At 29.3% G+C, this 17732-nt stretch overlaps 1 protein-coding gene and 1 long non-coding RNA gene across 3 annotated transcripts in view; one reads left to right on the top strand and one right to left on the bottom strand.

Moving 5' to 3' along the window:
- LOC122269268 (uncharacterized) overlaps positions 1–17732 on the top strand; it is a 76785-nt gene that overhangs the window by 1091 nt on the left and 57962 nt on the right. The gene's annotated exons all lie outside the window — the stretch shown is intronic.
- The window catches only part of LOC107451515 (uncharacterized), a 68557-nt gene that overhangs the window by 20527 nt on the left and 30298 nt on the right, over positions 1–17732 (bottom strand). For both annotated transcript variants that reach the window (XM_071187817.1, XM_043041482.2), the window contains exons 4-13: positions 15691–15905; positions 13735–13905; positions 13274–13648; positions 11742–11896; positions 10573–10954; positions 8641–8812; positions 6013–6182; positions 2171–2279; positions 1256–1320; positions 388–495 (exon numbers count right to left, since the gene is read on the bottom strand). In XM_071187817.1, coding sequence (XP_071043918.1) covers positions 388–495; positions 1256–1320; positions 2171–2279; positions 6013–6182; positions 8641–8812; positions 10573–10954; positions 11742–11896; positions 13274–13648; positions 13735–13905; positions 15691–15905 — 1922 coding nt within the window. The remainder of the gene's footprint in view (positions 1–387; positions 496–1255; positions 1321–2170; positions 2280–6012; positions 6183–8640; positions 8813–10572; positions 10955–11741; positions 11897–13273; positions 13649–13734; positions 13906–15690; positions 15906–17732) is intronic.

The raw sequence follows: 17732 nt of genomic DNA, 5'->3' as shown, positions 1-17732 counted from the left end.
CCCCTGAAGCAATTATTGGCATTTTAGAGTAATTACAATTATTAAAATTTCACCTTTATTACAAAAGACATTCAATGAAAAAAACTTAAATAACTATATTTAATAAGAAATCATCTTTGAAATCAAAAGCTTACCTTGAGTTTAAAAAATTGTACCCTTTAATATGATATTTATTTTTTAGAAAAAGAGCAACTTACCTTCTCATTTTTGCCTTAATTGTTAAATGATACACAAAAGACAATATGAAATTCAGATTATTTCATCACAAAAACTTATAAAGTAAGGATTCGTTTACTGTTTAAAATTCGACATAAAATTTTTTCAATACATCAACAAAATGAAGAATTTTGAGAAATGTAGAGATTTGTTTTATGCCGAAACACTTACTTTTGCTAATAGAAATTTTTTCTGTCTCCAATAATTCAGCCGCTTGTCTTTTTGCTCGAGATAAAGATTCTTTTAGAGTGCTTGAAGATACTTGAAATCGAGGAGATACTAAAACAGAATTAGAGATTTAGGAATTTAGATTTACAGATTATAGGCTGTTTGTGGAACACAACTAGTATTTCATTTTTGTTTTTGCTAATAAATTCATTTCGTTAGTTATCAATATGAACATTTTTTATAAAAAAAATATTACTAATACAGCATCAAGCAAAAATTTTTCCCAAATTAAGCTAACCTAAATAATTATCGCTTTATTATTTATTACTATTAAATTTAAGTTCAAAAATGACATTATGTGGAATTTTAAAACGAAATTATTATTTTTTTGAATAAATTACCACTGTTAATAATTTTTAAATTTATTTTTAGACGTTTTTCTTTATTCTAAAATCAGTGATAGCTTCAGAACTATTATTTTAAATTTAAAAGTGATCAGAAATATTTTTATGAAGTATAGGTCTCTGCATTTAAAGGTACGTAAACTACTAAAATATAAAAGCCCAAGTATAAGGGCTGAAAAGTATAGACTTCTTGAAAGGTCTTGAATTTTTAGAACTATTTTCGCTGTTGCACATTTACGTGCAAAAAATCACGAACAAAATCATTTTTATTGTTTATTTTTTTACACTATGGAGAGAGAGAGAAAATACAATAAATATTCAATATAATAGAAGTTTTTAATAATTAAAAAAGTAATTTTAATAAATTGAATAGATAAGTAATATTTTACTAATTAGAAAAACTTCAATAATTTATGAAGCTTACTAAAATAACAATACTATTTCAGTTATTTAAAAAACATATTTACCTGTCTCCCATTTGCTTAAATCCATAACAGGTATGTCAGCGGAACTGCAAGTTTGATAGGCATTTCTGAAATTCAAATAAATTTTAATTATGCAATAAGAAGCATTTAGAATGAATAAGGCCGGACTCAAGGGAGGAGGGCATAAAGACAAGCATCCCTAGACCTGGAATTCCTAAAAGCCTGATCGAAATTGATCACAAACAGTGGATGGATTGTATTTTAATTAATTATTTTAAGAGAAGATGGCCGGGAATTCTTTTATGCATAAAATAAATTTGATTAAAAGAAGTAGAATGCGTTTAGTTTTAAGCAAAAAAAAAAATCCCTAATAAAACAAGAGGAAATTAAAATTTAACTATGTTAATAAAAACAAATATTTTGAAAGCCCAAGTGTAAACTACTATGATGGAAAAGGTTTTTTCAAGTATTCCGAGAACCAAGGTGTAAACTGCTATGATGGAAAAGGTTTTTTCAAGTATTCCGAGAAACAAGGTGTAAACTACTATTATGGAAAAGGTTTTTTCAAGTATTCCGAGAAACAAGGTGTAAACTACTATTATGGAGAAGGTTTTTTCAAGTATTTCGAGAACCAAGGTATAAACTACTATTATAGAAAAGGTTTTTTCAAATATTCCGAGAACCAAGGTGTAAGCTACTATTATGAAAAGTGTTTTTCGAAGTGTTCCGAGAACCAAGGTGCAAATTACTATTATGAAAAGTGTTTTTCCAAGTCTTCCGAGAACCAAAGAGTAAACTACTATTATGAAAAAGGTTTTCCAAGTGTCTTACAAAATATGAAAACTAGAATTTTTTGAGCTTCAAGGAAGGGTTTTGCAAAATCTGTGTCCGGCCTTGAGAATGAAAAAAGTCTATATGATCTTAAAAAAATTTTAATTTCTTTTTGTTGATACTTACAAAAACGGATCGCTGACGTACATAGCTGATGGCTGCATAAAATCAGCCGAATCTGCGTTGTCACATAAAATACGAGCCAGCGTGCTTTTTCTAATTTCTGTCAGTTGCTCTAGAAATAAAGCAAAATAATACAAATTTCAGAAAAAAAGTAAATAGAAAATAAAAATTTGTGTTCAGAGTAAGCTTGTTTAGAAAGTAAACTATCTTATTTAAAGCTAAGTAAATTTATATAATACACAATGTTGTTAAATGCTGTACTAAAATATCAATTCAAAAAAAAAAAGTTTTTATCTATAATTGAATAAATTGGTAACTTTTCCTATTTAAGCGGAAACATTTTTACAGTTAATTTAAACTTTGTTAATGAGTGATTGTAATCATGCGCATACAGGCATTTGCTTACAAATATAAAAACAAGTGTAAAAATAAAATATAACTAAAAAATCTTGTATAGTAAATGGTTTAAAATTAGTAGGTTAAAAATATAACGAAAATCTTTTGACATTTGATCTTTTTAATGTAGTTTTGGAAAATTAAAATTAAGAAATTAAGTGATTTATATTTATTTCATTCAAAAAAGTCTTTTAATTTAATATTTCGATACAACTTTCAAAATAATTTTTTTTTAATATTTGAAAGTTCGCTTCATCACACTTAGTTATCTAAATTAATATTTAATTACAAAACAAAATCTGAAAATTTACCAAATTTATTTTTAGAAAGGAATTTCTAAATCTTCAAAACATGTCTACTACTTTACATTCATTGGCGTAGCGTCGGAGGGGGCACGCGTCCCTCGATAACTTTTCAAAACTTTAACTTTTAACTTTTTTAAATTGTTACTTTTCTTAAACACCAAAAAGAAAACTATTTTAAATTTAATGAAAAAATCAATAATTTTAGATAGTTTATTAATAATTGAACAAAATATTCCTATGTTTATCACTTTTATGTAAGTGGTATCTTTAAGATCAATTAATTATTTTTTGTAAAAAATTATTTCGATTAGTACTTAATGAATTCAGCATCTACACTGATGTTTTTTAAGGTAAAGTGCCACTGCCCGGTATACATTTGCCGGGTATACCCTACACTGATGTTTTTTTAAGGTCAAGTGCTATTGCCCGGTATATATTTGCCCGATACTGCAAACACTGATGTTTCTTCTAATTTATCGTCAGTAAGTATTAAAATATAGAATAAATATAAATATATCAAATAAATATAATAATATTAACGAATAAATTAATATAAAATTGGATATAACAAATATTTCGGACATTCACCAAAGCAACTACGTGAATGTCGACATTCACCGGTGAATGTCAACATTCACGTAGTCGCTTGGTGTATGTNTGTAGTAGCAAAAAATGTGTTATTTTTCATCACTCTTCGTCTTGCGTACAAATAAAAATTAGTAATCTTTAGCTGATGAGCAATCCTCAACATCAGATATGGAAACACTTCCCGACTCTCAGATAATTTTTCCTCAATTTCTGTTATTTCGCTTTTTAAACCTGTCTAACCTGCCATTCGAGCACATAAAAGTAGTTTCTATAGATGGTTTTAAAAATCGGTATATGTATTTATTTTGAAGTACAAATTTCAAAATTATTACAAGGAAAATGGGGGGAAATCAGTCGGAGACAGGAAAAAGTTCATTATATCCAACTTTCTCACTTTTTTGGTTCACTATATCCACTAAAAATAACATTATACGTGTATAGCAAGGCACGGGACCGAGCATTTCGTTCACTATACCCGGGAGTTCACTATAGCGGGGTTCGACTGTATATAGGATATCTGATTTATGAAGGATAAATACATTCTGATTTATTCGAAGGATAAATTTCTAGCTATAATTTGATGAAATACTTATGTTTAATATTCTTGTAATTTTTAGCCAAAAGGTTCCATAGGCACTAAATGCATAAAAATATTTTCAAAAAATGTCTCATTGCACATAATAAAACTGCTATTCTTTTACACTTTAAGGGAATCGCATATTAAGATATTGCACTTTTAAATTATAAATAAAGTGCATCATGATGGATCTGATTTTCTCATACTCCTCCATGTAATAGTTAAAACGAACTAAAATTGTAAAAACTTTTTAACATTTTGGGCACAGTGGGTTAAGCGATCATTATCACTAATTACATGCCTTGGTAAATTTTATTCCTGCTATTCTTTTTATTAAAAATATGTTATGTGACGATTAAGATTGTATTAGATTTTTACTATTTCTCAATCACATCTATATATTTGAAAATTAAATTGAAATATAATTCCTGTAAGAACGATTTCCTAATATTTGTTTTAAGAAGTAAATATTAAAAAATTCTAGAAATAGAAGTTTAAAAAACTATTATATTTTTTTTAATAATTGTTTAAAAATACATTTAGAAGAAAAGAAAAATCAATTTTTTATATTTTCAATAATTGAAATAGGATTGTATATCAATCTTAACAGTGATAAGAAGTGGTTAAAATAAGAAAAATAAATGAATTGCCACGGATTTTTATTTCTTTATTTTATTTTTAAGAAAATAAAACATCAAAATTCAGATTGGTCATGGTTCCACAGTATACCCTGACCCTGAATACATTGCAGAATCCGTCATATTTCACAAAAGTTCTTAATTAATGCCCGTATAAATTATGCCAGAAAATTGCTCTTAAAAGGCGAAGCTTATAATAAAATTTTCTCTGGGTATTTCTCTCCGAGTTTATATACATATATTATAAAAAATATATTATACATATTTATTTATAATATATATATTATAAATTAAAGAAATAAAAAAAGTGCTTCCCCCTTCAAATAATTTTTCACGCTACACCTTTGTTTACATACATCCTTAGCAATAGTAGAATTATATTTGCAGTCAGAAATACTCTAGTGCTTAATAGATGGCAGCACTATTTAATAAAATATTTAAGTTTTTGAATTCATCCTCTCAATGTATATAAGTGGAGAAAAGTTTTTTTAAAAAAATAAAAGAAAAACACGCGTGTTTAAATAAATAACTAAGTTTATCAGTTCAAGAAAAATAAGTTAAAAGGAAGACAACTAAATTTGATTTGATTTTTGAGAATCAATTTAGAATTGAGCATCTATGTTTCCTATTTTACATTAGATGGCAGCACTACCGTTTGAAATAAAATTGCTCTAATTTTTTTTCTTTCTTATTTTCAATGGCTGGATTTTTTTAAGTTTAATGAAATATTTTATATATCTAAAGCAGGAGGCTAGTGATTCTTTTTAAAAAGGTTCTAGGATAACACAAATATTTATAAAACAAAAAAAATTTATAAATCAATTTTTATACGCCACCAAGTTTTCCTTAGGAGTGGAAGAAAACAAATTCTTAGTATTAAAGTAATTCCTGGTCATAATTTAAGAAAATAAAATTTACTAGAATACATTCATAAAAATGGGTGGAGAATAATAAATAGGAGTAAGAAAGTTGAATTTGTGAAAGAAAGAATTATTTTAATTTAGTTAATCAATTCAACTATTTGATATATATCCACTTTTAGATTATAATGTAATAAAAATTATCTAAGATTATATTATTCCTTATATTAAAACTCAATAATTTCTTTTATATGAAATTTCAATATATATAAATTTATATCCCTTTATTTAACTACTTTATTTTTTTAACGGAAATGAGATTTTTTTTTTTTTTAATTTTAACTTCCCTAAACGTAGTAGAAATCAAAAGAAATAACAGAAATATGGTAATAAAATCTCTTATGCTTGAAGTTCAAGCACTAAAAAGCAAAACCCTTTTTTCACTAGCTTATTAGTTCGAATAAAAATTTTAATATCTTACCTTTTGTAAAAGATGAGGGAGGTATATCATTCTCATACCAAAATCGATCTCCTCTTCGAAGATAGTGAAATTGTCTTCCCAACAGGCATGCAAAAGTAGGCCCAATAACAGCTCCGTTCAGAGGAGTTTCAGCTAAACCTCCAGTAAAAAGATCAATATCATGTACGCTTCTATAAAGACAGAAAAGTGTTTAAAACCAGGCTGAATATTTGATAGATAAGTGTGACAGAATTCTTTACGTAGTTAGTATACTTAACATTTTATTGTACATGCAAAATACATCAAAACAAAATATTTATATTATAAATCTTAAAATACTGCTATACGAACTAGTTGTAAATTGCGTAAAGTTCATAAAGAAAATAATTTTTCCGTCTCTTTTCTTTAAAAAAAAAAACTATTCTCAAAACTGAAATAAATTGAAAAAAAATGAGTTTATTTAATTAAAAATTAGTATTACATTTATTATATTACAAAATAAAATTAATGATAATTTTAATATTGTTTTCAATATTAAATATTAGTATAGGTAATTAAAAATTAGTTTTGATAATCGTAAGGGCATTTACCACATCCCTTGTCAGTGAGATCGTAGAAGCATCGGACAAACTAGACTCTCTTTAAAATTTAGAATTTGAAAAATCATCAACTGTTGTACATTGTTGGAATCTTTGACATAAATTCAATTTCGATAATACCAAAATTATTTCCACCCCAGTCACATCAGTTCATCTTGATACCCTGGAATCTTGTTTTATTCATATGAATGCCAATTCCCTTGTTAACGACATAAGCGCCTCACTATCTAGAGTGTGTAAATTCATTTTACCCTGGCTCTCAGCCACTTAGGTTTTTCTTGTTCTGTTTTTCACTTTTTTTTTTCTCCTCGGCTTCTGTGGTTTTTCTAGGTTTGTTTGACACCTTTATTTTTCCATTTTTGTTGGCAACTTGACGTCTTATATTTCAAATCACTTTTGTTTCATTCACTTCTGACAGTGAGTGCCTGTTTTTGAGCGCTTGAAACATGTCGACTATTTTTAATCTGTATATGTTTTAAGTGAATGAAATTTTCAATCAAGTAATATTCTACAAACTATCTACTAAAAAACTTTTTCAATTAAATGTTATACTGTCGTGCAATAGAAAAATCTATGCAAGCGGCGATTTTAAAAGTCTGTTTTAGCCCTCCATCGAGTTAGCAATAGAGATAAAATAGTTTTCAGCCCACTTTTCCTGAAATTAATTCTGAAGCACTTGCNTGTTTTAAGTGAATGAAATTTTCAATCAAGTAATATTCTACAAACTATCTACTAAAAAACTTTTTCAATTAAATGTTATACTGTCGTGCAATAGAAAAATCTATGCAAGCGGCGAAATATTCAAATTTGAGATTTTTATATACTTGGCCATTTTTTTTATAAGTTACTTATTGAAAAAAAAAATTCAGAGATTAATTTAGCTGTATAAGTTTATTTTAAAAGTCTGTTTTATCCCTCCATCGAGTTAGCAATACAGATAAAATAGTTTTCAGCCCACTTTTCCTGAAATTAATTCTAAAGCACTTGCGTTGGTTTTTCAACTGCACGGCAGTATATGATATTTAGAAAATTGATTAATTTTCTTGAATAAATAATAAAATGAAATTATTTATGTAAATAACTTAATGGGAATAAGGAACTGGATTTATTTTTAGCGATTCTTAAGAGGTCTGTTTACATAAAATATTTTATATAGTATTTATATAATATATTTTACATAATATATGTTATAAAAATATCTTAATCTTAAACATCGTCGCATGTAGCATACAGATATCGTCTATGAGCCATAATTTTTTAATATTTAATTAAATTCTCCCACATAAGTTCAAATTTCTCTACAAAAATAGTTTCATAATATTCTACTAAAGCCTACCATAAAAGATTAAAAGTTTTCAGGTTGCACAGATATAGAAATAAGTAAAATATGGATATAAACTGTAAGAATTTAACCGTCAATTTAAAAAATGAATAAACTCGTTTAACATAGACCTGAAAATATAAATTTTCAGTTAGTAGCCAGAGGCCGGTAGACTCTAATAACATACTAACCACGGTTTCCTCAAGCCTAATGAGTATCGATAGGCCTTTTTTATTAAATAGCCACTTTTTACAAACTTTTTCTTCCTCGTATTAAATATTTTTTTAAAATAATAACGTATTAGAAATAATCAACGGCTATTAAAACTTAATTCAACAATAAAAATAATATAAACAAATTTAGTTAAACATACTGACTTTAAAGGACTTTATTAAAAAATATTTGAAGATGCAAAATACATTTAATGTATACATTACAATTTTTTAAGAACTCTCCTTCATCTTCAATCTTTCCACCACAAATTGATGATTTTGAAGGATCAAAATTTTGAATGGGACACTTTAATAAAAATTTTGTTTTGCAGAGTCTCTCTGCAATGGTGTACTTTTATTATCATTAACCAATCTTCAAACAAAAAAAAAGGGAAAAAGTGTTCAGTTGCTTATTTCAGTCGTCACCTTTTTTGGTTGACTCGCCATACGGCGAGTGGCTATCGTCATGTCTAGTATAACATAACATTTTGAGAAAAAAAAAATTGATAGTACTTACTTGTATGTTTTAGAAAGTCTTTCGATTGTATCACTGGCCATAACAGCTCTTAAATCATTAAAAGTGTTGGTTATTGGATCTAGGCGACAAAATTTCCGCCAATGCGTATATCCAGGTATGCCATGATCTCGACCTTGTTGAATTGTCAAAGCTGCTACATCAGTACCAGCACCTTAAAAATCCAAATAAACTCTCCATTACTTTTTAGCAAGTGCCAACTAGCACTTTTCATTTCATTAATTATAAAGTTCATTCATTTTCCTTTCACACATTTTCATTTCAAATTCTTTCTTTTTTTTCAAAATATAAATACTTGAACAATGCAAATAAGTCATATTCTATTTATTCACTTACTGCTTCAATTTTATTTTTTTTAACCACTTCGTTTTTAGTTTTAATAAAATTGCAATTTAATAAAACTAACAACTTAATAAAACTTATTTTAATAAAACTAGGAACTAAGAATTTTTAATTAAAATGTAATTATTAAAATGCAATACAGTCGGGTCGGGTCATTGCATTTTAAAATGTGATTATTAAAATGCAATACAGTGAGAAAAAAAATTGTAAAATTCGCAATGAAAGCACGAAAAGTTAATGAACTTATTAATTACATATATTTAAGCTTAAATACGGATATAAGTTTATCAGCATTATTATGACAATTATCTTGTATAATGAGTAATTTGATTATACACTTATTGTTTGTTGCAATTATGTATAAAATAGTGTTATTTTAGGTTTCAAAAAAGAGCTATTTCTTCTTGAATAAGTTATTGAGAACGGGAAATGCATTTACAAATATTATCTACGTGAATTCTAAAACTACTAAAAAAGTGGGGATCATGTACAGCAGTGTTTCCCAAAGTGTGGTACGCTTACCCCCAGGGGTACGGGAACAGTTTAGCGGGGGTACGCGTTCTTATGCAAAATATCTTGCAACCAACTGAAATTTCAAAAACTTTTGTTTAAAAACAAAGCTAGCCATGAAAATTTACGATTACATATTTTTCTATTGGCTATTTTTTGCAGAGTTAACAGTTAATAATTAGTTGTGTCGACAGTCAGTTGTGATTTTTTACTTTTGTGCAATTATTTTATAGTAAAAAATAATTTTTTTATTAGTGGTACACAGCGTTACGAAAAATTTAGAAATGGTACATAAAAGTCTTAAGTTTGGGAAACACTGATGTACAGGATATTCTACAACCATCGCTATCATTATATACATTTTTGGTATCTTTGTTAAAAATAAAGTTTTAAAAACCTTATTAAAACCTAATGAATATTTTTTTTATGGAATCAATAGAAAAGTTGTCCTGATAATGATTTATTAGATTTTTCTAACGTTCTTTTTCTCTTTGTTAAATCTAATAAGTCATCCTTATGCTTCATTTTATCTTTGACGTGGATTCTAAAAGTACATATTAAGGGGGTTGATTACAAAGCACCCTGTATAGTTCATCCAGGGTAAGAAGAGGATGGAGTAGTTTAAGTCCATAAGGCTAAGACAGTGATTACATAGAAAAGCACCTAAAGAAGTTTATTAAAGTCGAAGGGTTAAACTTGGCACCAAAGACGATTTTCTAGCACAATGACATCCTCGCACAACGCCTCCTAGAAGAGAGAAAGCCTCCGCATGAATCAATTTAGTAGTCCGATGTAACAAATATGAAATACACAGGGAAAGAAAAATAAAAGATGTCACATCGCCAGGTCTACTAAATTGCGCTGTGGGGAAAAATAGAAAATATGTCACAGCGTTCGGACTTCTAAAATGATCAGATTTCTCGTTAAGGCTTTCTCTCTTCTAGGAGGCATTGCCTAGCGTCGAAGGGAACTCTTTGAAAGTCAATCGTCTTCTTACGGTGACTGAGTTACATTCAGGGACATGCTAGCTATTAGATTTTAATGTAAATGTCATTTGCTTACCTGTATTGGTTTCTGTAAATATGTTGTTAGTCATTTCCTTTGATATAAACTCATCCCGGTTCTGTGCTTTTTGACTAACCAATCCGAGAAGATATTCATTCAGTTTGTTTGGATCATACATATCAGATGGCTGGAAATAGGTTTCACTCATGGCTTTGGAACCTACTTTTTTATAATCACGAGAATAAAGTTCGAAATGGGATGGCATCATCGAAAATAAAAATGAGAAAACTGCAGAAGCCACAGCGTTTGAGATTCCTGGGTTGATGTTTATATCGTATCCTGTGTAGTGTCCGCTTCCTTGGGGCTGAAGATCAAACTTATCAATAATATCTTGTCCCAGTATGGCTGGTAGTAGTTCTTTATAAGTTATGTGCTGAAGCTAAACAAATTGAAAAATATTATCTAATAGCCAAAAAACTGGTAAATTGTAGCAAAAAAATCTGTGTTAACATTCTATTTTATTCAAGAGCATTTAAAACATCTATTAAAAAATTTAAATTCAAGCAGAAACAAAATAACTAACTAAACATGTGGCTAGTTACATGTGTTGCATCATATGGCTAGTTGAAATTAATAAAAATGAGCTAATATCAATTGTATTTAGAAGTAAAATATATTCTTTTAAATTTCGAGTAGGTGAACTAAAAGGGGAATTTTATTTCATCAATTTAAACAATTTGAACACATTGTTCTCTATATACGTTAACGCTTTTTCCTTTTCATTAAGCAAACCATCATTTCATTTCGAAATGAAATATATTTATTAAATTTCAAGTAAATAATATAAAAGAAAACTATTTTGTTTCATCAATTTGTACAATTGTAATACATTATTTTCTATGTTTGTTAACGCTTTTTAATTTTCATTAAACAAAATATTTTATTTCGAAGTGAAACTTATTCTTTAAATTTCGAGTAAGTAAACTGAAAGAGAACATTTTGTTTTATCAATTTATATAATTGTAATATGTTATTTTATACAGCACGTTACCGCTCTTTTATTTTCAATAAGCAGAATTTCCTTTTTTGGAAAATTTTTTTTGTTTGCATTAAAGTTTATAGTAATGTTATAAGAAAAGTGTCTTCATTCTGGAAAATTCATCAATGAATATGTTTGTAGCAAGTAATTATTTTTGAAAATAAATATATTCATAATTCATTCATACTTCTGCTCCCACTATTCTTCGAGCTTCTTCAAAGAGTTGATGATCATCCCAATGCGGATTCAATTGTGCAAGCGCTCGTGCCAATCTATTATGTTCTCTCATCCAAATTGTATGCATAACAACTAGACCAGCATTTTCATTCACTCGAATATCACCTAAATTATGACAACATGGAGTATTATTTCTTTGGCAAATTTTATACAGAAATATTTGAGGAAAATTCTCATCACAAATTTAGGTACAAAAAGTTTAATGTATTTACTTACTTTCTTCTTTAAAGTTATTTATTTACTTTAAATTTTTCTTGATAAAGTAAGTATACCAGTACAGAGCAGAAACTAATCTAACGCAGAGCTCCTGAACAGTTTTATCGGGTCAACGCTCGATAATTTTACTGCAGCCCGCTGAGATTGGGGGGGGGGGGGGGNGGGGGGGGGGGGGTGATTGCTTACATTTTAGATTTTTTGATTTCTAATTAAAATTTAATTGTATTTAAACAGGCCTTCGAAATAACGCAATTACTTGCACGGTATTGGTGCAGCTTGAGATGATTTTTCTCACCGCGCGACTAACCTCTCGTCCATGGAAAGTTGTACAAACCCGAAAAAAATACGCTACGGTAAATAAAATGGAAATAATTTTATATTGCCGGGCGGCCCGGTATCATTTGATCCATGGACAGCTATCAAACCGCGGCCTGGGGATTGGAGACCACTGATCTGACATACAAATTAAATAATGCGTTATAACCAGACCAATATATACAAATAGCGTTATTGTTATAATCTTTAATCATAGTAATTATAATCTTTAATTACGTAAAATTATCCAAATAACCTGAGAGCAGTCATGAATTTTGATAACCTATAATCACAATTACAAGTGATTGCTTACTATGTATAGTTTTCGATTTCATGAATTTCTCCGATTTTTGTAATTGGCGAATTTTGACACATACTGCTAATATTTTATATCCTTTGAAACAAGCTTTGTATACAAATAATTGAAAAATGTTTGGCGCTGATTTACAGAAAATATTTAATGAGTATTTGTTCGCATTTGATAATAAATCTTCAAGTTAATACAAGAAAAAAAGAAACACATAAACGATATACTAGAAAATCAAACTAACAACAAACATGATGACTACTGTTTCTATTGACTCTTGAACAAGCTAAGCTCACAAGCCATTGGCCTTTTGCGAATTAAGTTAAGAAGATGAGTCTTTCGTTTAACAAGAAAGCACCTCAAGGGTAAAAGTATGTTTTAGCTCAGAACCCTACAGTTAAATGGCAACATCACTCATTCGTGAAGCCACTTCCTCGATTTAGACATAGATCTGAAGGGGAAAGAAGTTTTCTTTAGTTCTCAGTGACCGACCACAGGAATTTCAATTTCACAGATTTTACGGGCTCGTATATCGCATGTACTTGTTGGGCTTTAGCAGAATTGAGGATTGAACCCCGGCCCCTCAGTACCGGAATCTGATTTTCTAACCATTGGGATACCACAGCCCTATGGTAACTACTAACCTGCTAGGAAACATCTTGTTTTTCCTTGACTTTTACAATACATTTGCTCATTATCAGGAGGTAATAGCTCTCGACCCACTGATGTTCTTTGAGATTTCAACTCTCCACCTCTGAAAGTCCTCAATAAGTTAGCTTCTTCAACTGAAGACCCGTAAATAACAGATGCATCCAGAAAAGAGGTTACTTGATTAATTTGTTCCCTGGGTCCTAGCGTACAACCAATACGAGGAGCCGAACAAGTCCTAGTGTATTCCATACAGTTTTGATTTCGACGTCCAAATACAGGATCTGTTTGTGGTATACGAATTGGATAACATTCTGGATGGAATTGGCTTCTTTCTACTCCGCAACATTTTATCCGGCTTCCTTGAAAACCTACATTAACAATAATTGAAGGCAATTTAGTAAAAGATAAATAAAAGTATCCTTTCTTAAATATTTTTATTAATAGATATAGTTACCTCCAGCTTGAGCTACATGAGACAAATCATGGTAAACAAACTCTCCAAATATTGCCAAAATTGCTGTTACATGTGTGTGAGGTCTGTCTGAATCGGTATGTACTGTCATACTGACTTCACGGGAGCTGGGTAAAAATTCGTTATTCAGAGATTGACGGGGTAGAGCGACAGCTGAAAAAGGATTGTATTTTTCTGTATTATATAAGTTCTAAATAAACTGGTGAAAATATACGAATTAAAAAAATTTTTTGAATTTATCAGAAAAATCATTTTTTACTTTAATATAACTATAGCCTTGTACGTTTTACAAAATTTCTCGAAAGTGCTAGATAATATTAACAGAATATTAGCTGTTGATATCAGCAACTTGACATGATATCGTTGAGGCAGTTTGTTGAATGTATTAACAAAATTGCTTTCATTCCTTCGCTATACCACAATTAGTATATAAAGTTTTCTGTCATGAAATTAAATTTTATTGAAAACAACGTTAAAAATCATAATTTGTAAAAATTTATTCGCGTTTCGGTGTTACAATAGTACATCTTCATCAGTAGGATAAAATACAAGAATTTTTACCATTTAATATATTTTATCCCGCTGATGAAGGTAAACCATTGTAACACCAAAACAAGTATGGGTTTATAATAAAATTTTTATCATTTGTGATTTTTAACATTGTTTTGATTGGAATTTACAATCACTATTATCTTGTACCCTTTAACAATGCAAATTTAGTGCCCTGGTGTGATAAAATTATTTTCGAACGACAGCTTGTTGAATGTGGCTGCAAAATTATCTATTCCTTCACAAACAGAATAGTTTTTTGCGTTTTGCAAAATTTCAGGAAATTGCTGAATAAAATTAGCAAAGTATAATTTGTTGATATCAGCAATAGTGCTTTTTTGTGATCGTGTAAGATAAAAAAGAAAAACAAATTCTGCCGATATACATGGGTATTTCTAGAACAGAATCTACGTACGGTGCCATGTATTAGACGACTGTCGAGGAATCATGTTCCTATCATTTTTTTCAGATCATCTTGGACGATACTTTGTTTTAATTTACATGTAACATTAACTACTAAGCCATCCTATCATTTGGAAAAGTGTACCGGAATTTTCTAGTGCTTATCTTAAAGATATGTGATGTTGTTCTGTTTTTATATGTAAGAAATATTTTGATAATATATATGTTGCCATAAATTTACCAATAACATTGAAAAACATAACTTTTGTTACATTTATACAAATACTTGATCTTGCCTAATTCAACTTGCCTAATTAACTCAACTTGCCTTTTCAATCTAAAATTAGTTTTGCACTTAAAACTACAGAGATTTTTAAGTGACAATTTTTGTCTATTTTTTGTTGAAATGTGCAAGATTAAAAAGGTTATACGTAACGGGGGATCACGTAAACGTTGAGACAAACCTCAGTACGGAAATTAGGATTGATCATCAGGATTGAAATTGCATAGGAACCAATAGGAATTGCATAGTACGCTCCTAAGGATACTTCCCTTTTATGATCTATTCAGATGCACACGAAAAAAAGTTCATAATAGGGAAGTGCCTTTTAGCGGCGTATGTCGACATTTCCGGGCATGGTACCTATGCAATTTTAATCCTCAAAGTTCCCCAAAAAGTTCATCGCAACATTTACGTGATCCCTCTGCTATATATAACGTTTTTAAACTTGTATATTTCGCAAAAACTAGACTAAAAATGTCATTTTTTAAAAAAAAAAAATTTAAGCATAGAGAAAGAAACAGTTTAGAGATTTATAAACAGCCATACGAAAATTTCTAAGATCTGTTTTAAAAAAATCTCATGCAATAGAAAACAAAAAACTAATTATTCCCCAGTGCAATCCGAGCACCATCTAAAAATGGCTTTTATTGCAAATAACATGTTATAACTTGTAATTTTTGCTATTTCAATGAAATTCTACTTACAATCTGCATAATCAGGGGCCAAAAATCTGACGAATCGTCTGTTTGAATTTCCCCAACTTGGATTTTGCACGTTGTTGCAAAAGCCGCTAAATGCTCTGTACTTTCTTGGTTGACAAGGAAAATTGACTTCAAAGGGACAGTTAGTACTTAAAACAGTACCTCTTATATCAGCAGTAGGTAGACCATAGGAAACCTGGTCTTTACTTAGCTCATACCTGAAATGACACGAAAAGATGTTCAAAATGCTAATTTGTTGGCTAATATAACAGACATTCTATTCCATTATAAATTTATATAATTTTTGAATATTAATTTCCTCTACTTCGGAAAATTGCAGATATTTATATTATTTCGGTAATCAATTTAGTGACTTCTTCTTACTTCATACTTTCAGGAAAATACCATTTTCCTGTCAAAATTTTTTTTCAACTTTAGACCATAATGTTGATACCTTGAACCACAACATAGAGCAAATTTGTTGCAACAAGTCATTAAAATGAACTCTATAATATCGATACCTTGAATGATACAAATTTGCTGTAACCTTAATAAGCTACTAAATCGAGCCATGTTTTCATTCAAGTAGAAGCATAAAATCGTATAATCAAGTTTAAGAAAAACGATAATATTGAAACTAAGCTCCAAATTAAGGTTTCGTGTTATCAGCGCCATCAACTTAGTAATCTTAATAAGATACTAAATCAATCCATGTATTAGTTCAAGTAGAACCACAGCATCGTGTAATCAAATTTAAGAAGTACTACAAGCACCATATAATACCATAGGAAGTACTATAAGTTAAACTAAGCTCCAAATTAAGGTTCCTATTAATCAGCGCCATCAATTTGGGTACCTTAATATACTAAATCAAGCTATGTTTTTGTTTTAGTAAAAGCACAGTATCGCGTAATCATGTTTAAGAAGTACTGTATGTCGAAATCGGTACCAAATTAAGGTTTCGTGTAATCTGCGCTGTCATTTTACTAACCCTAATGAGGTACTAAATCAAGCCATATTTTAGTTAAATTCAAAGCACAGTATATAAAAAAATACTATAATGCGTTAAAATCAGCACTAAATTAAGGTTTAGTGCCATCAATTTAGTTACCCTAATACGGAACTAAATCGAGTTCTCGTTTCAGTTGAGCCAGAGTANTGGAATTTTTGTCAGTTAAAAATAGTTAAGTAAAAAATGTTACAATTGACCCCACTCTCCCCTACTGTATGTTGAAATCGGTACCAAATTAAGGTTTCGTGTAATCTGCGCTGTCATTTTACTAACCTTAATGAGGTACTAAATCAAGCCATATTTTCGTTAAATTCAAAGCAAAGTATATAAAAAAAATACTATAATGCGTTAAAATCAGCACTAAATTAAGGTTTAGTGCCTTCAACTTAGTTACCCTAATACGGAACTAAATCGAGTTCTCGTTTCAGTTGAGCCAGAGTATCATATAATTAGGTTTAAAATACGATATTAATAAATACCGTAACCATATTAAGATTGCATTAAATTTAAACTCTGTTATGGTAACAGTGTAGTTTTGGGGTATAAGTCAAATGTTGAAATCTATCGAGGTATTAAGGTCAAAATAGGTAGCTATCCCTTAACAACTAACCTAGGGTGTGTGAATCAGATTTGTAAGCAGGACAATTGGACAATAATTTACAAAATCGAATATCCGTATTATGAGGTGAAAAAAACTCTTCCAAAAGAACTATCATCATCATTTCCGCATATGATTACCCTTGAGCTATCTTGACAAAATATAAACAAGATAGAAGGTCGAAGGGTGCTGAAAAGCATGGGTTAGTGGGTCTTCATTCTTCCTTTTGTCTCCTCTGCTAATCAGTTTTAGTTAGCTACTTATTCGACAAAAAGAATGCATTCTTAGATATAAGGGAAGCATTAAAATTGCTATTGTTTAGTTCTAAGACAACTGCTTAAATCAAGAAGTTTTGAGATATCCCCCGTTACAGATTAAGATGAATGAAAAATTGCTTTTTGTCTGCAAGCAATTGTTTCCAAGAAATTACTTTGA

Source organism: Parasteatoda tepidariorum, chromosome X1 (assembly GCF_043381705.1).
Source record: "Parasteatoda tepidariorum isolate YZ-2023 chromosome X1, CAS_Ptep_4.0, whole genome shotgun sequence".
NCBI lineage: Eukaryota > Metazoa > Arthropoda > Arachnida > Araneae > Theridiidae > Parasteatoda > Parasteatoda tepidariorum.
The sequence above is the reverse complement of the archived record's forward strand: the minus strand, read 5'-3'. Positions and strand labels throughout refer to the sequence as shown.